General features: G+C 51.3%; 2 protein-coding genes across 2 annotated transcripts; one reads left to right on the forward strand and one right to left on the reverse strand.

Annotated features, from left to right (window-relative positions):
- Positions 1-10,602: 10,602 nt before the first annotated feature.
- LOC112891890 (caffeoylshikimate esterase-like) lies at positions 10,603-12,101 on the reverse strand. The gene has a single exon (XM_025958890.1). It carries the CDS (start codon positions 11,874-11,876, stop codon positions 10,899-10,901), a length of 978 nt encoding a protein of 325 aa, XP_025814675.1. The 5' UTR covers positions 11,877-12,101; the 3' UTR covers positions 10,603-10,898.
- Positions 12,102-23,665: 11,564 nt separating this feature from the next.
- Positions 23,666-23,986, forward strand: LOC112892693 (uncharacterized protein K02A2.6-like). Its single transcript, XM_025959820.1, has one exon. It carries the CDS (start codon positions 23,666-23,668, stop codon positions 23,984-23,986), a length of 321 nt encoding a protein of 106 aa, XP_025815605.1.
- Positions 23,987-24,280: the final 294 nt, after the last annotated feature.

The raw sequence follows: 24,280 nt of genomic DNA on the forward strand, positions 1-24,280 counted from the left end.
GGACCCTGCGCCGCTCACGTGGTTAGAGAGCCTCAGCAACAACTCGATCGACTCCTGAGAGTGGCTCAAGAAAATCTTCATCGACAACTTCCAAGGGGCGATCACCCGTGCAGGTACTCATCACGATCTTGCTCAATGTAAATAGGAACGTAACGAGCTCCTACGGTCCTATACACACTGTTTTATCGACGTGCGCGCCACCATTGCGAATATCTTGGAGGAAGACATCATCGACTGCTTCTACAACGGCATCACTGACCCAGGCAACCTGAGGCGCCCTAATGACAACCGTACCGACAAGAGCCAGCGGGACTATTCGGGTCCACCCTGAAAGCGCAAGCTAGACGTCCTCATCGCGGCTGTGGATCGTCCTTTGCGAGGCAGGAAGACAATGATGTAGGAGGAGTTCGAAAAACTCCTGCAGAATAAATGCCCATAGCATCCAGGTGCCAATCATACGGCAATTGATTGCTACCACCTCTGGAGGATATTCAGCAATCCCGGTTGTGGCAAGAAGAACAAACCAGCGGACAAAGAACCCGAAGAGGATGACCAAGGGGACAAATCGCACAACACGAAGTTCCAGGATGCCTCGAAAACCATCAACGCCATCTTCGGGGGAGATGAGGACTTCAGTTCCAGGCGGGAACAGAAACTGCTCCTCTGAGAGATCATGTCTGTCGAGCCGGTGGTACCATGACCACTCCGTTGGTCGGAGGTTCCCATCTCGTTCTCACGTGACGATCAGTGGACAAGCTTCTCGGAGCCCGGCAAGTTCCCCCTGGTCCTGGACTCGGTGGTGGCAGAAGTTAGGCTCACCAGTGTACTCATCGACGGTGGAAGTGGTCTCAACCTCATCTTCGCCAGTACTTTGAGAAAGATGGGTTTGGACTTCACGGACATGCTCGTTCCAAGCAAGTCTGCTTTTTACTGCATTGTCCCTGGTAATGCAGTGCACCCACTTGGCATGGTGGTTCTTCCGGTCACCTTCGGCACGAGGGAGAACTACCGCACCGAGTTCATCAAATTCGAAGTTGCCAACTTCGAATCTTCTTATCATGCCATACTGGGCAAACCGGCACTGGCCAAATTCATGGCAGTGCCGCATTATGTTTATTTGCTTCTCAAGATGCTAGGACAAAGTGAGGTACTCACTCTCCGGGATGACTTGAAGAAGTCGTATGACTGCAACCAGGAGGCGATCCAGTATGCTTCAACTGCGCGTGTGCCGGATGCTTCAGGAGAAGTACTCGCGGCCGTGCAACAACTCTCCCAGGTCGGGCTGGAAATCCCTACGAGAAAGGCCCGCAAGTTTAGCATCCAGTCGACCAGCGACGTGGCCCTGAAGACGATCCAGCTCCAGGAGGGCGACTCATCCAAGAAGGCCGTTATGGGTGCAGGCTTAGATGAGAAATAGGAATTCGCGCTCGTCAGTTTTCTTTGGGCTAACCGAGACATCTTCGCATGGAAACCAGCGGATATGCCAGGGGTGCCCAGGGAACTGATCAAGCATAGTCTGAATGTAAACCCACAGGCTGTGCCCAAAAAGCAACGCCTTCGAAGGTTTGCTCACGACAAAAGTGAGGCAATTAAATGGGAAATAGCTAAACTACTCGCGGCTGGTTTTATTAAAGAGGTAATCCTTCCAGAGTGGGTAGCTAATCCCGTCCTTGTAAGAAAAAAGAATACTGAATGGAGAATGTGCGTTGACTACACCGATCTCAACAAGCATTGCCCAAAGGATCACTTCGGGCTACCACGCATTGATCAAGTTGTCGACTCGATGGCGGATTGTGTACTCCTCTGCTTCCTTGATTGCTATTCGGTATATCACCAAATCACGCTCAAGGAGGAAGATCAAATAAAAATCGCGTTCATCACCCCGTTCGGGACATACGCCTACAAAACTACATCTTTCGGGTTGAAAAACGTAGGAGCAACCTATCAACGCGCAATTCAGATGTGCTTCACTGATCAGCTGTATCGGAATGTTGAGGCCTACGTGGATGACGTGGTCATCAGGACTAGGAATCCTGACTACGTGATTGCAGACTTGGAAGAGACGTTCGGTAGCTTACGCAGGTTTCGGTGGAAGCTCAACCCAACTAAATGCATTTTTGGAGTACCATCAGGGAAATTGCTCGGGTTCATCATCAGTAACCGGGGAATTGAAGCCAATCCTTTGAAGATTATGGCCATCACTAACATTGGGGCTCTGGCCACAATCAAGGATGTGCAGAAGCTAACAGGATGTATGGCAGCCCTGAATAGGTTCATCTCCCGACTCGGGGAGAGAGGACTACCCTTCTTCAAGCTCCTGAAACGCCAAGACAAGTTCCAGTGAATGGAGGAGGCCGAGCGGGCCCTGCAAGATCTGAAACAACACCTTCAGTCACCTCCGGTCCTTACAACACCATTGCCGGGAGAAGATCTCCTACTCTACATTGCGGCGACAACTCATGTTGTCAGTAGTGCCATTGTAGTCGAGCGCAGCAAGGATGGCCATGCGTTTGGAGTGCAGAGGCTCATGTACTTTGTCAATGAGGTACTCTCTGTATCTAAGGTATGATACCCGGCAGTTTAGAAACTTTTATATGCAATACTGATTACATCGAGAAAGTTGCGCCATTACTTCGACGAGTACAAGATCACTGTGATTAAGAATTTCCCGTTGTTGGATATTCTTCACAATCAAGATGTCACAGTGTGTATATCCAAGTGGGCAGTAGAACTGGGGGCTTTGTCAATCGACTTCAAGCCATGCACTGCAATAAAGTCTCAAGCTCTAGTCGATTTTATGGCTGAGTGGAGAGAGAATCAAATTCCAACCCCAGTCGACAAGCCAGAGCACTGGACCATGTATTTCGATGGGTCTCTTAAGCTCGATGGCGGTGGCGCTGGAGTCTTATTTATTTCTCCAAGAGGTGAACAATTTAAGTATATCCTTCAGATCCTTTGGGAGGTATCCAATAATGAAGCCGAGTATGAAGCCTTGCTTCACGGGCTACGTTTGGCGATATCACTAGGCATCAAGCGACTACTTGTATACGGTGATTCACTTCTGGTCGTTCAGCAAATCAACAAAGAGTGGGACTGCAATAAGGAGATAATGGACACCTACGTACAGGAAGTTCGCAAGCTGGAAAATAAGTTTTCCGGCCTGGAGGTTCATCACGTGATACGGGAACATAATATTGGCGCAGATATACTATCCAAGCTAGGATCCACCCATGCACAGGTTCCAGCGGGAATTTTCATCCAGGAGCTGAAGCAGCCATCCATCAAGTCCCCATCTCAGATAACCACTGATGCTGGCCTTCAACACACGTTATGTTGCTTGGAGAGGACTGGAGAGAGGCTTATATCGACTTCATCCAGGGCCAACGACTGCCAGCGGGCATGGACGCAAGAAGCACAGCGACAGCTCGTGTCATGCGCAGAAGCAAAGATTTTGTCCTAGTTGACAATAAACTCTACCAGCGTGGCGCACGATTAGGTGTACTCATGAAGTGCGTCACGGGAGAAGACGCCTACGACATATTGCGGGAGTTACATGAGGCCGTTTGCGGTAACCACACGGCTTCAAGAACGCTGGTGGGGAAATCATACAGAGCTGGTTTCTGGTGGCCCACCGCAGTGTCCAATGCTGAGGACCTCATGCGGAGATGCAAAACTGCCAATTCTTTAGCAAGCAATCTCACGTCCCAGCTCACAATCTTATCACCATACCGCTATCCTGGCCGTTTGCTTGTTGGAGCCTTGATATGATTGGGCCCTTCACAACAGCGCCAGGTGGTTTCACTCATGTATTGGTTGCTATCGACAAATTTACCAAGCAGATCGAGTATAAGCCGATAGCCAAGCTCACATCAGATAGAGTCGTTGATTTCGTCTCCGACATCGTGCATCGCTTCGGCTTCCCGAACACCATCATCACAGACTTGGGATCAAATTTCACGGCTAACTAGTTCTAGGAGTTCTGTGAAAATGCGTGCATCAAGGTCAAGTACGTCTTCGTTGCACACCCAAGGGCCAATGGTCAAGTCGAGAGGGCGAACGACATGATAATCGATGGCCTCAAGAAAAGACTTTATGATGAAAACAGCAAGAAAGGAGGGAAGTGGATACACGAGTTGCCACATGTCATCTGGGGGCTTCGGACTCAGCCGTCCAAAGCCACAGGACAAACACCGTTCTTCCTTGTCTACGGCTCTGAAGCTATCCTACCGGCCGACATCATGTGGAAATCCCGAAGGGTTGAAATGTACAATGAAGGCGAGGCGAATGAAGCAAGGCAGCTAGAGCTTGACTCTGTCGGAGAGGCTCGCTGCACCGCTCTTGTCCAGTCAGCACGATACCTGCAGGGGATCCGGCGATATCACGACCGCAACGTGAGAGAACGGTCATTCAGTATAGGCGATTTGGTCCTACGCCGCATCCAAGACGAGTCCGGCTTACACAAGCTCAACTCGAGATGGGAAGGACCGTTTATTGTCAAGCAGATTTCAAGACTGAGGTCTTATCGACTATAATATCCCGAGGGCCAAGACGTCCCAAATTCTTGGAACGTTCAGAACCTGCGCAAGTTCTACCCATAAGAAGACGTGCAGGGATAGCTATTCTCCGAGCGCCTAGGCGGTTTTCTTTCGATTCAAGTTGGAGGCTACAACCACATTTATGTTTTATATGAATCGACTTCTTGCCATGAGCATGACAGTCGTTGTGATGATGATCGCATTTTTTCCTAACAGGTTAGATCCGCTCGATCGGATTCTATCTAACTTGTTGGACTGGCTCACATGAGGAGTTATTTTGACTACGCCAGAGTCGATGCACTCGGGGTAGTTTCGAATTGTTGCCAGGAGCATGACAGTCGTTGCGATGATGATCGCATTTTTTTCCTAACAGGTTAGATCCGCTCGATCGGATTCTATCTAACTTGTTGGACGGGCTCACATGAGGAGCTATTTCGACTACTTCCAGGGTCGTTGCACCCGGGGTAGTGTCTACTACTTAGCCTATGAATATAGATGAGAATCCAGAAGTCACAAGGCAAACACAAGTAGAGACGTCAATGACAGATATATTACAAGGAGAAGAGTACTTGTTTTTACATCTCAATCCTGCATTACACTTTCTACTATTTTTTCAGCTACAGGCCGGGCTTCCAAGAGGTACTCGCTGAACTGCTCTTCGGAGCAGTCTGTAGCCGCACCCTGTGCGAATACCTCTAGTCGAGCCTGAGGCCAAAAGGACTTTACAAAACTAAGCGCGTGGCTAACACATGTGATGGGGGCTTTGGCGATGAAACCGAGGACCTTCTGCGGTGCTCCGAGGAGTCGCTCCAGCAGGGATCGCCCGTCTGCTTTGCCGCCTTCCTGCGGATCCACCATGTCGATAAGCTGTTGGGCGGCCCTCCTCAGGTCCTCCAGGTCTTTCTGGCGCTGCTCCTTTTCTTCGCCCAGCGTCTTGATCTGCTGAAGGCAGTCGATGAACTGTTGTTCCGTGTCGGCGATCACCTTCTGCAGCCTCTCGACGTCATCTGTACGGTGATACAGCATATTATTCACGTCAGTAAGCAACTCTTCTTTATATGTTAAGAGTTTCCTAAGCTCTGCGGTAAAGACAGTTTTCAGAACTCAAGACAAACTGCTAAGAGAAAGTACTCGAGTGAGGAAAGGACTTGCCTTGGTGCGCCTTTTTCTGCTCCTTAAGCTGTTCTTGGAGCTCACGTTGGACTTCTCAAGATTGTGGAGATCGTTCTTGAGAAGCCATATTTCTTGTGTCCGCTCCTGTTTCAGCTTGTCGAGCTCTCTCTAAAGATACATGTTCTTTCGGTGTTCTTCTGATATGCGTTGATCCTTCGCTTGGTGTTCCCGGAGGCCACTCTCAACTGCTTTTAGCTTCTCAGATTTTTCTTGGGAGCATTTGGCCACATCCTGTATAAGGGGAAAGATTAAGACAAGCATGCCTTTTGTATCCTGGAGGCACCACAATTCGCAACTCAACAAAGTATAATGGCAGAAGAGTAATCATGCCTTACCAGGGTAAATTGGTACATCTCCTTGGAGATCTTCTGGAAGTATCGCATGTTGTCGACCGTCAGGAGCGGATCATCCACTAGATCTGTGGTGATGATGTTCTGGTATCTACTCCCGGACACCAGTAGATCTTCAGGGTTTCTTGAGGTACCCGCAGCTTCTTCAGCTGAAGGTTGTGGGGCACTTGCAAGTTGACACGCATTCGGTACATGAAGTTTGTGGTCTAAGTAGTTAGCCATGGAAGGTCAGACACTTACTTGTGCCATCTGCAGGAGGGGCATTAGTGGCCTCGATTTGTTCTTCACCACCGGCACTGGCTTCGGGTTGCTGGGGCTCGGGGGGTGGTGAGTCGGGCAGTGTCGTGTCCTCCTCGGGGGCTGACGGCTCGGGGGCTGGAGAAGCTGAGACCGGCATTGGCTTAAACCCCAAGGCAGACGCAGTCCTAATGAAGCAGAATCAGTTATATCATTAAACAAGTCGAAAGGAACAGAATATGCATTATGAAAAAAGATCTACACTTACAGCGAAGATTTCTTCATGGCGGATTTCTTTAGTCTCAGGGCCCGTGGTTTTATAACCACAGTACTCGTTGCCGGTGGCGGGGTCACAACAGCGGACGGCGAGGTACCCGCCACGGCAATGGTTACCATCCCTGATGAGGTAGTCGATGGGTCCGTCCCAGCAGTTTCTGCGGCGCCACCTGTTGGAATATCGTCCCCGGCGAATTCGGTCCCATTCATCTTTTGGCGCTTGGGGTCGGGTGGAGAAGCAGGAGGACTGCAAAACAGACAATGTAACCAATATTTGACAACTCTACAGAACAGCCGCTTCATACCTAGGGAGTTCGACTACGTGCGCTTTACGTCTGTGCACTACTCGACGACCCCGAGGGACCAATGGCAAGGCTTCGGCCAACTCCACGGATGATCCGGGGGTGTTGTTCTTCTTCACCTTCCCTTTGGTTATCCTTTCCGCCAGGGGGCTCCCGCTTTCGATCGTCTCGCCGCCGGGTAGAGCATCAGATGCTTGAGCTTTTTTCGCTTCAGCCACGGCGCTGGGAAGAAGGTGGTCCGGTCGGGGATGTTGGGTTGTGGTGGATAACTCGGATACAACTCTGTGTGTCTCTGCAGAGGATTTTTCAGTCAGCGGTTACTGAAAAACAGAACTTATTCCAAAGAAGTCGAACACTTACCGGCTTTGGAGGATTTTGTGCAGAAAACAACTCCGAGACGTAGGGAACTGCATTCACGTCCAGCAGCATTCGCTTGACCCGGATGAGCGCGGCATCGTCAGTCAGCTCCTCTGCGCACATCCGAAATGGGTCTTCAGCACCTATGTACTCGAAGCCTAGCGTATGGCGCTGTTGGATTGACTGGATTCGGCGTTTGAAGAAGGAAAACATTATGGACGCGCCAGTCACTCCTATTTCTTTATGGGCTGCTATGATGGCTAGCAACTCGTCGACTTGATCCATGTCTCCTCTGAAGAGTTCGGTGTTCCACTCCGGCCTCACGACTGGGGTTTCCCAGATCTCTCAGGAAGTTGGGGGACATGGTTTCCGATGTAGAACCAATGGCTCTTCTATCTAGGAATGTTGGAGGGGAATTTGTAGAAAATGTATCTATCGCCGGCTTGTTGTCTAAACTGGATGCCGGCGCCCCCTACAGCGGATGGATTTTTGGAGGTGGGTTGCGGCTTTATCCGAAAAAGAAAGCGAAAAAGATCCCAATGGGGTTCAGTTCCAAGAAAAGCTTCGCAAAAATAGATAAAGATAGCAATGTGGCATATTGAATTCGGGTTGAGGTGATGGAGCTCAAGCCCGTAGAAATAAAGAAGGCCACGGAAGAAAGAGCAAGAGGGGAGAGCCAAACCCCGTTCAGAAAAATGGTAAAATGAGATGATTTCGTCCACATTTTCCATAGGAAGAAGTTCGCGAAAAGAGGGGCGCCAGTTGACAAAATTTTTCTCTTGAAGCAAACCTTCGGAAATAAGATTCAGGAGTTCGTTGTTGGAGCACTTACTGTAAGTCCACTCCCCAGATGGCGGCTGTGACTGTTTTCCCGTCCCATCCTTCTCGTTGGATCTCTTGGGCGCCATTTCTAGATCTACTTGCCACGAGTTGCTCGGGGGCTGCAGAGAAGGGGCGGAGGGATTCAGCTAGTTTGAGGGCTTGACAAAGGGGGTGAAGGCGGAGCATAGATCTGACTAGGGATTTGGAAATTTCTCAGCGGATCGAAGATTGGAAGCACGGATTTTACCATAAGTTACCGCGGGGTTAAATAACCAGCGGCCGGATACAGGTTTACTGTTCCGAAGTTGAAGAGTCATCTCAGGGAATATTTGGAAGATGAGAGGTCATTTGGTGGATTTTTTAGATAACTTATTTGATTAATTAATTTTTCAAGAATAATTGTCCCGAAAAAAGGGGTTTTTTGAATTTCAAATCTAACTTCCATCACCTGTATCATCACACCAATTATCTCCCAAGAGATTTTTTCACTGCATGCCACGACTTTTGGATCCTTTTTTCCAAACCTGAGAGTTTTGGATTCAAGGCTCGGGGGCTGCGGGATACGTGGCATCGACTATTTATTTTTCGAATTTATTCAAAAAGTGAGGAAGATTCAAGACTACTGTGACCGTCAGCCTGATTCTTCGATTCAACCTAAGGCTCGGGGGCTACTCCATATGGAGTGCGATTTTTCATCGCACACCATACCAAAGTAGTAATTCGGGGCATGAGCACCTCGTAGCTTCGATGCAGCCAAGAAAGTATTCGAAGAAGAACTTCAAGATAGAGCTTCAAAAGAAGCCGAAGGCTACTTCGAAAGTACTCGAGGAGCCTGCAATACTCAGCTACGAAGAGCTCGGGGGCTTGTCAGACCCGGGACTACGGGACTGTGTACATAACGTAGTTCATACAGGATTAGGGGATAAGACTAGCCGGTACAAAAGGAAACTACTCGAGTTGTACTCGAGTACGATTCCTAGGCTAGTGTCGGACTAGGATTCATGTAACCCTATCCTCCCGGATATATAAGAGCGGGCAGAGACCCCCTCAAAACATAACATCAACATCCAAGGCAATACAAACCACCAAACAGGACATAGATTATTACGCACATCGTGGTCCGAACTTGTCTAAACCTTGTGTTGTTTGCACCTTCGAGTTCCTGATCTCGGCGTCACCCTATCTAAAACTTACCACCTCGGGTATACCCCTTGGTGGGCAGACGGTAAAACACCGACAGACGACGGTTCGAGACTAGTGCGAGCGAGCACCCGCGTATACGCTACACCTAATGTAAATGGGCTGGAGGCCCAGTGTGAAATAATGGCAACAAATAATAATATAAAAATAAGGGGGAAAAGGTAAAAAATCTGGGAAAATGGCAGAACAAAAGATTCAAACTTTAGATCTCCCACACAGCAACTAAGTTCCAATAACATTATGACAAAGAACTGTATATGCTAATTCGAAGTGCAAAGTATGATCCACGTTCCATAGCTACGTTCCGGGTAGGTCTTCCTAGTTATCTAGGGATCATGATCCAAACATTGAACCAAACGTTCTGGATATGATCATGAACCAAAGTTTCCGGGTATCCCTCTAAGAACCGGGAACTTAAAATTGACGATCCACATCCCACGTCTCACGTTTCTCGTACCTACGTGCAGGAACTCTTGTGACTGTGGTTGTATTAATTTGTGTTGCTGGAATCAAAACGTCTCATTAAGTGATATTGCAACCCGAAAGATTCTTGCCCCACCTTTATTTCCTAGGGTAATAGTTGGATCCCTCCATCTTTCTTATGTACTCACTTCATCCTATAAAAAATACAATTCTATTTACTGCAGATACATTAGTGGTGGCATAAAATAAATTAGTGGTGAACCCCGTACCCTTACGTGCTGTCTCTTCATTTTACAGAAGTCACCTACCAGGTTCAGTTAGTTAATTTGTTCGTATCAGCTCTAACTATCTCATTAGACACGCTCTATCAAGATAATCAGGAGCTATTGCATGTATTAACCATCACAACTTGGTCGTAGTTTGATGCCTGAATGCCAGATAAGAAAGTGCAGGCATGTTCCGCCTCACATAGTCACATGGTCATGGTTAAGATGACACTCCTTTGATCCCAACAGAATTTCGATCAGCAATTACACAACAGCTTCAATTCGGGCTAGCTTGTGCAAAGTCAGTCCGCCAGTCCGGTCAACTCGGCCGTGACCTTCCGATCCACGATCCAGGTCAGCTATGGAGCCTGTAAGGAATAGCAAAGAGGATACTGTCCAAAGGCAATAATTAACCGTAAAGGGTAAGCAAACGCTAGGTGAAAATTTTGGCTCGAGCGCGGCGCTATCCAAATGCAGGATTCGCGCCGTGAAAATCGAAAGAGTTTCTGCCTCTACTAAAAGATCCGTCAGAGCAACTGCTGCTGATCATCGAGCAGCAACCAGCCAACCACCAGCAACATCGATTTACCCTCCCAACCGACAGCAGACAACCACTCCAACCGTGGAGCTGTTGGGAGTCAATGCAAGATGACACGGACACGGCAGAAATGTTGCTCATCCATTAAATTCAAGGATCAAAGCTGAACAAGATTCATGATCGGTAGCAATGGCGGCATCTCAAGCAGCCGCAGATGGTAAACCGGGACCATAGGATGAGATCTCGCGGAACAGATTCACTCACTAATCAGCACACAAGTTTATTGCTGGACCCGGACCCGGACCCGTACTGGATGGTGGTAGCAGGAAGGAAGGAAGGAAGGAATCTAGAATCCGCCATGGAACGGACCACGCGGTTCGCGGCCATGGCGCGGCGCGCACGCAGGGCGCGTGCCCGAACTACTGCTGCTGTTGCGCGGCGGCGGCGGCGGCGCGGGCCTTGAGCCACGCGGTGATTTCGTCGAACACCTTCTCGACGTTCTCCTCGGGCTCGCCGACGATCTGGTGCCACATCCCGGGGTAGACGCGGAGCGTCTTGTCCGTGCTGCCCGCGCGCCTGCAGAGCTCCTCGACGCAGGCCGGGTCGCAGACGGTGTCCTCGGCGCCGTGCACGGCGAGGAGCGGCAGCTCCACCTCCTCGAACCGCGCCTGCAGCTCCCGGCAGACGCGGAGGAGCTCGAGCGCCGTGGCGGCGCGGGGCGGTGCCGTGGTGCGGCGCGGGGACGCGAGCGCCAGCCGCCGCTTCCACTCCACCTTGAAGGAGCGCTCGGGGATGTTCCCGCGCGTGAAGGCGACGCGCCAGGTGGGCACGACGGCGGCGGCCGCGGCGAGGAGGTGCTCGAGCGGCCAGGGCGGCTTGAACCGCGGGCTGACCCCGCACATGGCGCCGTTGAGCACGGCCCCGTCGCGCCAGAGGTCCTTGCGGCGGAGGTGGAGCAGCAGCGCGATGGCGCCGCCGAGGGACTCCCCGTAGAGGAAGCAGGGGAGCGGGGGCGGGTAGTCGGCGCGGAAGGCCGCGAAGGCGGCGTCGCAGTCGTCGAGGACCGGGGCGATGTCGGGGATGTGGCCCGGGAGGCCCTCGGAGAAGCCGTGGCCCTGGTGGTCGAGCGCCGCGACGGCGAACCCCGCGGCGGCGAGGTGGACGGCGGTGAGCTGGACCATCCAGCTGGACTCGCCCGTGAAGCCGTGCACGACGGCGACGGCGCCGAGGACCGGGGCGCCGGCGCGGGGCGCCCAGCGCTGGGTGAAGATGCGGAGGCCGCGCGGGTTGACGAAGGAGGAGGCGGAGTGGGCCACCCCGTGGCGCGCGTAGAACTCGTCCGGGGTGAGGCGGCCGAAGGGGCTCCGCTCGTCGGCCTCCGCGATCGGGTGCACCATCTCGCCGCCGCCGCCGCTAGCTAGCTTGGCTCCCTCGGCTCCCACGCCCTGCTGCTCGCCCCGCTCTTGTAGAGGGGGTGGGGTGGGAATAAGCAAAACAAGGGGAGCGTTGGTGGTGGAGTTGGACCGCCCCGCCGCCGGCTGCTGCCCCCCAGCGCCAGTTTTATTGGACTCTCCTCCGGTGGGTGGGAACTGGGGAGCAAGCAGCGCGGGATGGGCGCTGCCGGGTGCGAACAAATCTCCCTTAGAATTGAATTACAGTTTAATAATCATAATTTAGACACAAATCTGTTAAATTAGTATGATTATATACGGAAAGTCATACGATAGAGATAATTATGTGCTATATTTCTATTACAGAGGAGTAGTCAAAGAGTATGCTATAAGTTGAATTGAAATATAGCTTGGTGGTGTATAGAATGAATTTCCATCTCCCAATCTATAAATTTAGAATAAGTTTAAATTTAAATTTTGAAAGTGGTTGAAAAATAATGGAATATCATATTCTAAGCTAAATGATCTAGTTTAGTTTATTAAGATACGAGAGAATCCAAACTACCTCTAAATTTCAATCGGTTGATGAGAATTTCCTGGAGCTGTGCATCGTCGAGGCCGGCGGTTTGGATGAAGCGATAGATTACATGGAAGGGCCACGAGGAACATAAGAATTAGCTCGGCAGACTGTCGCTTAATGAGGTTTATTTTTCCTGGTACCGATAGCTAAAAACGAATAGCTCAAAACGAAGCCCACACAGGACACAGGGTCGAGACTCGGGAGGCTGACGTATGCGCGGCAGGGAAACGTCCCAATCCCCCCCCTCTCTCCTGGACCACAACAGGATTGCGGTACCAATCCACGGCACTGTCTCCATCAATAGGAGCATTTGTTTGCCAAGGCTTTGATATTAGCTAGTGTTTTCAACAAGGAGTTACCGTGCCTGTGTGTCATTACTATAGTTTTCCCAATCATGGTGCATGTTTCTTCTCTTCTTTTCTGCGATTGCAAGTCGATCTAGTTGTTTTCTTTCCACGTTTTAAACCATTTTTTCCATGGTAAAGTGTGTGCTCATTCCGTGCTTGCCGTTGGGGAGGCAACTGCGCCTGCGTGCGTGTGGTAGCGCCATGGTATCTTCAGCACTTGAAATTTTGAGTCAACTTTTTTATGTACAAATGCGCAGAAAAGGTTAGCAAAATACTATTGAACATGCCGACGATTTTTATGACACAACCTAAAACAGTTTCTGCCTTTAGCGCCAACAGTTTCTGCCTGCGTGACGATTTTTCTTAAAATTGTTGGTACTATTTTTATGCCTACGGTTTTGCATCTTCTTCTTTTCCCTTCATTCAATAAGTTAAGTCACTATGTTCTGTTTTCTTTTTACCATTTTTCCAGCTATCTTTCATGTAAAGATGATTCCTCATGAAATGATGACTGTCGCTACATACGGATAGAGTTACCTCCTGCTAGTGTGTCCAACCCGAGGGGCGCGAGGTTATCCATAACCTCGCGTTAGGCCTTTGGGTGACGGGGCGTACGGCCCGGGCCTCACAGCTGGGGTCACGGTCTCCGGACCTTACCCCGTGCTCTAGCAGGACCGGCGCCTCCATGTGCCCACAAGGACAAGATGCTCAAGAACGACCACCGCGGGCTCGAATCACCGCGGATTGGTCCGGTGCCGCCACGTGTGGAATCCGGACCTCCAGGGGGCCTGTGCACCTGGGCCGGCCTCGAGGGCCCGGACCTCCCTTCCCTCCGGGGAGGAGGTCCGGTGCCGTCACGTGCCCCTGAGGATGCGGCTGCTAAGCCAGCTCTGCCACGTATCTGGTGGCAGCCAGCCTTCAGCGGGACGCCAGCCCAACTACCGCATTAAATGCGGGTAGGTGGGGTGCGCGTGCCCAAGACAGAGCATGGGCTGTCCACTGACACGTTGGGCACGTATGCTGACACCACGGTAAGCCCGCCAGTTACCGAGGCGGCGCGTCGCATCACCACGCCGCGTTCGCAGGCGGGCGACGTGTAGTCACATCACAGCGCCGCGTGCGTGAGCAAAGGGTAATTATGATCTGCTGCAGGGGGGCCGCGGCGTGCGCTGCTACAGTGCGCGCGGGGGCTACAGCACGGCAGGTCAACATAGCTCCTTCGCCTGTCAGCGGGAACTGTAACCCAACAGTGGCAGCATATCACCCATTGTGCATGTCACTGGCAGCAGACCCTGTATAGGCGAGACGGCATAAGACCAAATCCAGACGGAGGATACGCTCGGGGGCCGAAGGGAAGATTTCCGAATCTGTAGCATTCCAGGCTCCAATGTGTATGTTATTTAATATGTTGCCGGGTCCACCTGTCGGAAGCCCGCTCAGTGTACGCGCTCCTCTTAAGCCTATAAAAGGGAGAGCGCGCACATTAGAACTCAAGTTCTCTTAAGGGCTCGGAGGTTCACTGAAGCTTAGGCACACCCGCACAAGCTTTCTCAAGCTCTCTAAAGTTCTCTCAAGCCTTACAGACACTCACAAGCTTCCACAAGCAATACAACACACAGTGGACGTAGGGTTTTACACTCCGGCGGCCCGAACCACTCTAAACCCTTGTGTGTTTCCCTTGTTCATGCATCTCTTGATCAAGCGATCCTAGACTTTCCCGAAACTCATCCTAGACTAGGATTAGGCGGGTGCATTCCGCCACCCGGTTGGAGATTTTCTCCGACATTTGGCGCGCCATGTAGGGGCATTAGGTTTGGTTAGCGCTAGATCAAGGCCCTTGATCACAATGCCTCAGATAGCTGAGACCCATGACCATCTGATGGGGAAGGAAGTGGCATCATCTGCGCCGCTTGCCTCTTGCTGTCCTCCATCCAGGGTTGTGGCGCCCGTCGCGCCGCAGCGTGTTGCGGGGCAGTCCTCCAGGGCCGTGTCGCAGCCCGCTCAAAACGGGTCGTTGATGGCGGCTAAGGAGCTGCTCCACAACCCGCCAGATGCGGTGGCCTCGCCCGACGCGCTGAGGCAATGGCATGACGACGTCGGCCACCTCCTCAACCTGGCGCAGGTCACCCCAAGCTCAGCGGGGGGATCTATGTCCAGGCGACGTCGTCGTCAAGGTGGTGCATCCAGCTCTATGCACTCCCCATCAGTGAGGAGTGCACGGACCGAGGATCTGAGGGCAGAACTCAACCGCAGACGTGCGGGAGAGGATGCCCACGTCACCATCAAGCGGGCGCGCGTGCGCCGGCTCAACATCAAGGGTCGGAACCTTGAGGCCGAGCTTGATGCGGCTGTGCCAAAGCCGCAAGGGCTCGCCCAGGCACCGGTTGCTGGGGTGGGCTGCGCAGCGCTCGCAGACCACCTCCGAGCGGTGGCCTGGCCGTCCAAGTTTCGGCCCCACCTGCTGGAAAAGTACGACGGGTCAACCAACCCGTCGGAATTCCTGCAAGTCTACATCACTGCCATCACGGCGGCTGGGGGTAACGATGCCGTAATGGCAAGTGACTTCCATGTAGCCTTTACCGGGCCAGCCCGGACATGGTTCATGACCTCACTCCGGGATCCATCCAATCCTGGGGCGTACCAGCAGCATGGCGTGGAGGCCCACCTCCACGCCGTGAGGCAACAACCCGGCGAAACCCTCCGGGCCTTCATCTCCCGCTTCACCAAGGTACGGGGAACCATTCCATGTATTTCTGATGCATCTATTATCACGGCTTTCCGTCAGGGGGTCCGTGACGAGAAGATGCTGGAGAAGCTGGCGACACACCAGGTGGAGAATGTCACCACCTTGTTTGCCTTGGCGGACAAGTGCGCTAGGGCTGCAGAGGGCCGTGCATGGCACTCTGCCCCTCAAGGAGGGCCCGCCCAGACGGGGGGCTCCAGTGTTGCTACCTCTGGCAGTAGCAAGAAGAAGAATAAGAAGAACCGTGGCATGGACAAGCCGCGAGCTGGGGCTCCGGTCGCTGCGACAGCAGCGGCCGGGGGCCAGAACTCGCGAGGCAAGCGCCCGCGCCAATAGCGTACTGACCCTGGGGCGTGTCCTGTTCATCCTGAGGCCCGCCACAGCGCCACCAAATGCCGCGAGATCCAGAAACTCGTGGAGCACCTCAGCAAGAGGCGCGACTAGGCCTCCAAGGATGGCTCCTCCCTGCCGCGGTGGTCTGGCAAGGAGAAGGTCGCTGACGCTGATGCTGCAGCAGCGGAGAGGGAGTTGGGGTACCAGACCCCAAACAAGGACCTTAAGGGTCTCTTCCACTAGTCCGACTCTGAGTTCGGAGGGGACGAGCGCCGCAAGAAGCTGTACGTCATGTACGGCGGCAGCTCGGAGCTCGTCTCCCGAAGGGACGTCAAAACCCTTCGCCGAGAAGTTTTCTCGGTGGGGCCAGGGGCAGCAAAAGTGGCGCCCCACCAGCGGTGGAGGAGTACCACCATCTCCTTTGGGCCATCTGACTGCCCGAAGAACATGGCGGGGGCCGGGGTGCTACCACTTGTCACCGTCCCCACCATTGCCAACATCAAGCTCCACCACGTGCTGATCGACGGAGGTGCCGGCCTCAGCGTCATCAGCTATGCAGCGTTCAAACAACTGCAGATCCCGGAGTCCAAGTTGGACCCGTCTCGCCCATTCTCCGGAGTGGGCCCTCATCCCATCTACCCAGTGGGGACCATCTCCCTGCTGGTCACGTTCGGGACAGAGGTAAACTTCTACATAGAGAACGTATAGTTCGAAGTTGCGGAGCTGAACCTCCCATTCAACGCCATCATTGGCAGACCGGCCCTGTACCGGTTCATGGCTATTACCCATTATAGGTACTTGGTCCTCAAGATACCGTCCCCTGCAGGAGTCCTCACCGTGCAGGGTGACCAAACCGCCGCCGTGGCGGCGGTAGAAAAACTGCATGCGTTGGCAGCGGGTCTCGCCCCGACCGCTGGCGCAGAGGGGTCCGACCCCTCACCCTCACGCGTCAGGGCGCCAACCAAGGCGCCCAAGGTCCGTCCATTTGATACGGACAATGTCCCCATGAAGACCATCCAAGTTGGAGCGGAGCCCTCCCAGACCACCCGCATCGGGGGGGGGGGGAACCTGGGAGAGAAATAGGAAAGCGCGCTCATCACCTTCCTCCGGGCAAATGTCGATGTGTTCGCCTAGGAACCGTCACAGATGCCCGGGATCCCCAGAGAGGTGATTGAGCACCATCTGAAGATCCACCCCGACGCCAGGCCGGTGTGGCAAAAGCCACGAAAGCAGTCCATCGAGCGGCAGAACTGCATCCGTGAAGAGGTCCGCAAACTGCTGCAGGCTGGCTTCATTGAAGAGGTCCACCACCCTGTGTGGTTGGCCAATCCGGTCATCGTCCTGAAGGCTAATGGAAAGCTTCGGATGTGCATCGAATACACCAACCTCAATAAGGCATGTCCAAAAGACCCCTATCCACTTCCTCGAATAGATTAGATTGTAGATTCCACCTCTGGGTGTGACTCGCTATCCTTCATAGATGCCTATTCTAGTTTTCATCAAATCAAAATGGCTAAGGCTGATAGGAAGCACACAGCTTTTGTAACAGTGGATGGTCTTTATTGCTATGTTGTAATGCTATATGGATTGCCTAATGCTTTACCCACCTTTGCTCGCGCAATGAACATTACATTAGGTGATTTGGTTAGAGACATAGTTGAGGTGTATGTTGGTGATATCGTTGTCAAGACTAAAGAATCGAATTCCCTTCTAGAAAATTTAGCTCAAGTCTTCGACAAACTACGCACAACCTCCACGAAGCTTAATCCTGAAAAATATGTCTTTGACGTTTCGGTAGGGAAACTCCTCGGTTTCCTGGTGTCACACTGGAGGATCAAGGCGAACCCGGATCTTATCCGGGCAATCGATGCGATGAGACCCCCTGCACGTCTCAAGGACGTGCAGAGGTTGACGAGGTCTCTTGCAGCCCTCAGCCGCTTCATCTCCAGGCTGGCGGAGAGGGCCCTCCCCTTCTTCAAGCTGATGAGGGGGTCCGGTCCATTCACATGGACCGAGGAGGCAGAGCAAGCCTTCCAGGAGATGAAGCAGTATCTCACCTCCCTGCCGGTCCTAGTAGCTCCGGACCCGGGAGAGACACTGTTTCTATACCTTGCAGCGACGACTGAAATAATCAGCATGGTGCTGGTCGCTGAGAGGTCCGAGCAACTCTTGCAGGGGGCCTCCATGGTCCCCCTTGTAGGAAGTGGAGGCCCGACCTCCACCCATGTGACAACCGACACTGCTTCGGGGGGTCCGGCCGGGTCCCGACCCGGGAAAGAATCAGAAGACCTGGGGTCCGGTGTGTCCCCAACTCAGGGAGAAGGGCCTAGTTCCGCTGCCAAAGTCAAGACCATCCAAAAGCCGGTCTACTATGTCAGCGAGGTCCTTCATGAAGCAAAGGCCAGGTATCCCGAGACGCATAAGCTCCTTTATGCTATACTCATTGCGTCCCGGAAGCTCCGCCATTATTTCTAGGCCCACAAGATTGTGGTGGTGACCTCTTACCCATCGAGGGCCATCCTCCACAATTCCAACGCCATGGGCAACATCACCAAGTGGGCTGCAGAGCTCGCTGGATTTTAACTCGACTTCCAGCCCCGCCATGCCATCAAAAGCCAAGTCCTCGCCAACTTCGTTGCTGTGACATTCAGGTACTTAGTAGATAGGCATGCTAAAAACCCGTATATGTTGTGCTTGTTAGAATGAAGTGTGTGTTGCTTTGATAAATGCTTTTAAAACCTAAATGCAAGTTAAAGCGTATTTTTGTAATTATGGAAAAATTAGGGTTCTTTTGCTAAATGTGATTGAAGGTAGGGTAATTTCAAATTGTATGAAGGTTAGTTTTGTAAAGGCAAGAATTTACTTTTAAACCACTGTAAGAAGTAGAATTATCCTAAGGTCATTTGGAGTGTGAATTTTAAATAGGTTTTATGTGAAATTTGATAGTTTATCGGATTTTGAAATAGTTGCAAAACTCTAACTCTTTTGAAGCTGACCCTTAAAGCAAAGTTGTAGATCATTTTAAACTCTACACACTTTTGCTTTTAGGCATATTTTCATTTGGGCTATGGTTTGAAAGAAAATCTTACTTCACAGTGAACCCCTTGAACTTTTGAAAAATTGCAAACGAGTCCCCGTCGTCTTCCTCTCTCCCCTCCCTCTCTGTTTCTCTGCTGCTTTGCTCCACCGACCGTCGCCCCTCGCCGGCGAGCTCCCGCGCTGCCAGCTGCCCCTCACCACTCTAACCCCACCACCTGGCCCTCCAGCTCACCCGCCCGCCGCTCGCCCGACCCCTGCTGGTTTTTCCCCACCCCGCCACATCGTGCCGCCGTCGCCCGAAGCCGCCACGTCGCGCCGCCGGTCGCCAGCAGCTGCTCCAGCTCGCCCGTGCCCCTTCTTGGTCCCGCAGCACGTCCATGAGTTCTCGACTTCTTTTACCTCCTCGTGCGGCCGCATTTCGCTTCCTCAGCTTCTTCTCCGCTCAACACCGCCGCCAGACCACTGCCGCACTCTCTGCTCGCCGTCGTTAGCCAACTCCGCCGCCCCACGTCCGCAACCCGGTGCTTCCCTGTCACTGCCGCTTCCCACCGAAGCTCCTTGACCAGTTCTTCTCCATCCTCTCACACTTACGCCGCCCAGAACGCCGCGTCGGCAGTCCTGTCCACCGCTGCCGCTCGGCTTCACCGTCGTCCAGACATTTTGCCCCCTCTCGGCCCTCACCGAGCTCACCACTAGCACCACATCTACGCGTGGAAGCTTCCTAGCCACTTCTTCGCCGCCTTCCTGCACTCCGGTTGTCGGAACGCCGCCGCTGCCTCAGACCTCGCCGCGCCGGCTCGGTTCTCCGTCGAACCGCCGTCTCCGCACCTTCCTGCTTCGATTCCGGCCACCCCTAAGCCCGCCGTGAGCTCTTGAACCTTTTTCCCCACTTCCCCCTCGCCGCCGGTGATCATCCTTGCTGGAATTTGATCGCCGCCGTTACTGTCCCTCGGTTTAAATTGGCCAGGGACCCAACTGCAGACCTTCTTTTCTTTCTAGGGTCCTCTCCGCAAAATATCAGTACCCTCCCTCAATTCAAATCAGCCAGTTTTGAAAATTTGTAGAAATTTTTAGAAAAATCAAAAAAATTGTCAAACCAGTTCTGTTATACTCTAGAAGTCCAGTTCTACAACTTTTGTTACTAAAGTTTAGTTTGAAACTTAATGCTTTAAGTGTTATTTTAAGGTTTAACAAAAGGGAATCTTGTATGTATCTTTTGCATGCTAGCTTTGTTTCATGTGATTTTTAGTACGTAACTAGTATGTGATATGAGTGAACTTGTGTGCAAATTTCACCACCAGTACAATACTCTAACTTGAACCAATTTAAACTTGTGAAAAGTAAGTTTGAAATAAAGTAAATTTATTCAAGCATGCTACTGATGCTTCCATACTTAAATCTTTTTACCATGTGTTGTTCCGATGTTGAGAAATTCATAGTAAATCTTGAATAATTTTTACCATTCTTTAACTTAAGGTTTTTAATTTAAACATGAAATTTGAATTTAATTCGAATAACTTAGTTTCTGCTTTCAAAAATTTATGAAAAATTTATGGCAAGCTCATCTGATAGAGGTGAACACACTTATAAAAATTCAAAGCTAGAGACTCTGTAAATTTCAAACTAAAAATAAAACTTGCTATCTTAAGTTTGAATTTGTTCATTTTTATACTACTATTATGTTAGGTTTAAAAATATGAAAAAATTAACAGAAATCTTGTATTAACTTCAAGTATGTGTAGTTAAATTTCTAACCTCAGTACTCTTATGCCTAAAGTTATAGAAATTAATTATGATGTTAGTAGAGTTAATTGGTTTAATTTATGATAAGTAAATTTGAATTTTTGGAATTCAAATCTATTGTTTTGTGATGTGTTGAATGTGAGTTTTTAGATTTCAACTTTATCGTGAAAGAAAATTTTTGACGTAATAAATCACTTAATTCAAATCACTGCATATCATGTAGAATCGACGACACTTAAAGACGGAACATACGAATTGGTCGTGGAACCCGAGCAGGGTATATCTGAAGACCAAGTGCACGTCGCCGAAGATCTTACTGAAGCCCCGAACCAAAGTTCGGAAGTGATTGACATTTCTGACCCCAGCCCCACCCAAGAAGCCAAGCCCCGGTGCATAACCCAGTATTTTGAATTATGCACTTATATTACTATATATCTATCTTGTGCATTAAGTGTTAGGAGTTGTTATGAAACCCTAGTTGTATGAAACCTAAGAACCTATGTAATGCTTCCGATTCCTTATTGAGTAGATGCTCTGCTAATAGGACCGGCAAAAGTCGAGTGATTTCCTGTCATTCGCGCGATATAGGAGTTGATTGTTTACTATTTTGCAATCACTATAAGGATCACGGACGGGATTATGTGCAGTACTATGATTTGGAATGGTACCCATCTATGTTGGTTTAAGTTTGATAAGGTCGCAGTGTGTGGTAATGGTGGTCAAGTGTTTGAAAGTACTAGCCACATACCGTAAATATGGTATGCGGTAAGCCTAATACCTGATTGGCCCAGCTAGTGGACTTACCCCACCACTTGAATTTTGGTCTTGTTACACACACGCACCGATGTGTGGGAATACGTTCTGCATAGCAGACAGGAGTACGGTCATACAGTCACGCTGTAGACGTACGTCCGGCACATTGGATGTGCGTATGGTCCTGCAGTCGCTTGTGGTGGCCCTAATCCACGCCCCAGAATAAGATGGGAACGGTTGCTCGGAAAGTTAAGTTTCTGAGCGTGTGAGTTAGGATCCCTTGCAAGGTTATGAAATCCAATTCAGAATCATCCATTTCTCGCGGAGATTAAGACTACTTGATACTTCTGCCACATAGAGTAATAACAGTAACAGTTCATGGAATAATTTTGATGAATGCTTAATATCTACTTTGCTTGACTAGTATAGGTGCTTACCCAGAATGGTTAAAAGAAAGTAGAATCTGAAAGCTAATATATAAAAGTAAGGACATACTCTTTGTTGCTTTTCAGCAAAAGAAAACTAGAGCCATTACAACCAATCATGGTCTAGTTATGGGCTAAGTATACCCAATGTCGAGTAAGCCTTGGTGAGTATTAGTATACTCAGCCTTGCTAGTAATATAATTTTCAGGTATGCCATTCGAGGACTTTGTGGCCAGTTCTCCTTGGCCCTGCACTGTTCCGCTTGGCTGGTCCGTAGAATGGGATCCATCCCCGGCCGGCAATGACTCATCGGAATGATGCCATGCTTTGGGCTAAGTATGGTGCCTGCTTGCGACGAGTAGTCGCGTTTTTGTAACTTTTCCGCTGCCCTCTGAATAATGTCAGTTAAAATTTGAAGTTTCAAATACTGCTTGTATAAATTTGTATTAACTAGGATGAAATAAAACCCTTTCTAATAATGTTTAACTATCCTGTGGTGTAAAATTTGCGAGCTGTTGTAAGGATGGACTCGCCTTCGTGCGAGGTAAACCTACGTCGATCCTGTGTAACCATGGTTGAATTGGGCGGTGACCCGACAGACCAATGAGTTGTTCCGTTTGAAGTGCGCTAAGCTTCTATCGCTTGCCTAAGCGAGGACTAGCGACACTTGAGCCAGAATAATTCAAGCGGTTCTGCCACGGTTGCAGAGTGGACTCCTGCACCAAGCATCCCTGGGGGTCCGGACAATGGTTCGGACCTCCAACCTCCAGAAGTCAGGGCTCCGGTGTTCACCGGACCCCACTGGACGTTATTCTTTGATGGGTCCACACGCATCAAGAAGGCTGGAGCTGGTGTGGTTCTCATCAACCCAAGTGGCGAACAAGTGAAGTATATGGTGCTCCTCGACTTTGAGGCCACCAACAACATGGCGGAGTATGGGGCCCTGATCTTTGGATTGACAGTGGCCCTATCCCTAGGGGTTCGGGAGCTCCTGATCATGGGAGACTCCCAACTCGTCATCAGGCAGGTCCGGGGGGAGTGTAGTTGCAACAATCCTCAACTCGCCGCATACCTCATCCACATGAGGGCAACTCAGTGGCAGATGCACTCTCCGCGAGGGCATCAACTTAGGCATCCGTGCCAGAGGGTGTCTTCCAAAGATGGCTGCTGAAGCCATCCGCCCAGCCTGCCGAACTGGGCGAAGGGGGTCAGACTAGCAACTCGAAGCTAGCGGTCCCGGCGGCGCTCCACCCGTGGGGTCCGCCAAGGGTTGTGTGCACCCTCAAGGGTCCCGAAGACATCAAGGAGCTGCACCAGTTTCTCAGGGGGGTCCTGATGCATGGATCTCCGAGATCCGGGACTACCCGAAAGATAACTTCCTTCCTGAAGACCAACCAACCGCTGAGCACATAATGTGATTGGCTAAGTGATACGCGGTGGTAGAAGGGGATCTCTACCACCGTGGCGCCAATGGCATCCTCATGCAGTGCATCACCCAGGAAGAGGGCTGCGACTTGCTCGCAGAGATCCATGGAGGCGAGTGCGGACGCCATTCTTCATCCCGCACGCTGGTCGGTAAAGCCTTTCAGTATGGCTTTTACTGGCCGACAGCGCTCCAGGATGCAGCTGAGCTAGTAAAGTCCTGCAAAGCATGCCAGTTCCATGCAAAGCAGATACACACTCTAGCTCAGGCTCTGCAAATGATTCCACCCTCTTGGCCTTTCGCTGTATGGGGGTTGGATATCTTGGGACCTTTCCCCAGGGCTGTCGGCTGGTACCGGTACCTCTACGTTGCCATCGACAAGTTCAGCAAATAGCTGGAAGCAACCCCTATGGTCAACATCACCAAGGCATCAGCAATCGCGTTCCTTAAGTCAATTGTGTGCAGGTTCGGGGTCCCGAATCGAATCATCACCGATAACAGGACCCAGTTCAAGAGCCAGCACTTTCAAGAGTATTGCGAGGACAACGGCATCCAGCTCTGCTTCGCTTCTGTGGCACATGCCAGAAGCAATGGTCAAGTGGAGCGGGCAAATGCTGAGATACTCAGGGGGCTCAAGATTCGCACCTACAACGATCTTGAGAAGCATGGTGCGAGGTGGGTTGACCAGCTTCCGAGTGTACAATGGGGGAACCGGACCACTCCCAGCTGAGCGACCAGGGAGACCCCTTTCTTCCTGGTCTATGGGGCCGAAGCATGCCTTCCCCCGGAGATCACCATAGGCTCACTACGAGTCCAAGCCTTCGATGAGGAATTGCAGGAGTGGCGGCGTCGCCAAGATGTAGACCTCGTCGACGAGCGAAGATGGCGAGCACCGGTCTGAAATGCACGATACAACTGGTTTTCTAAAAAGATTGGAAGATCCGGCCAAAGAAGGTGCGTTACTATCAACGGTTCGTGCATAGTAGGGAGCACCGGGTCGGGAACCTAGTCCTATGGTGAATCC

The sequence above is a fragment of the Panicum hallii genome, chromosome 5 (assembly GCF_002211085.1).
Source record: "Panicum hallii strain FIL2 chromosome 5, PHallii_v3.1, whole genome shotgun sequence".
Taxonomy (NCBI): Eukaryota; Viridiplantae; Streptophyta; class Magnoliopsida; order Poales; family Poaceae; genus Panicum; species Panicum hallii.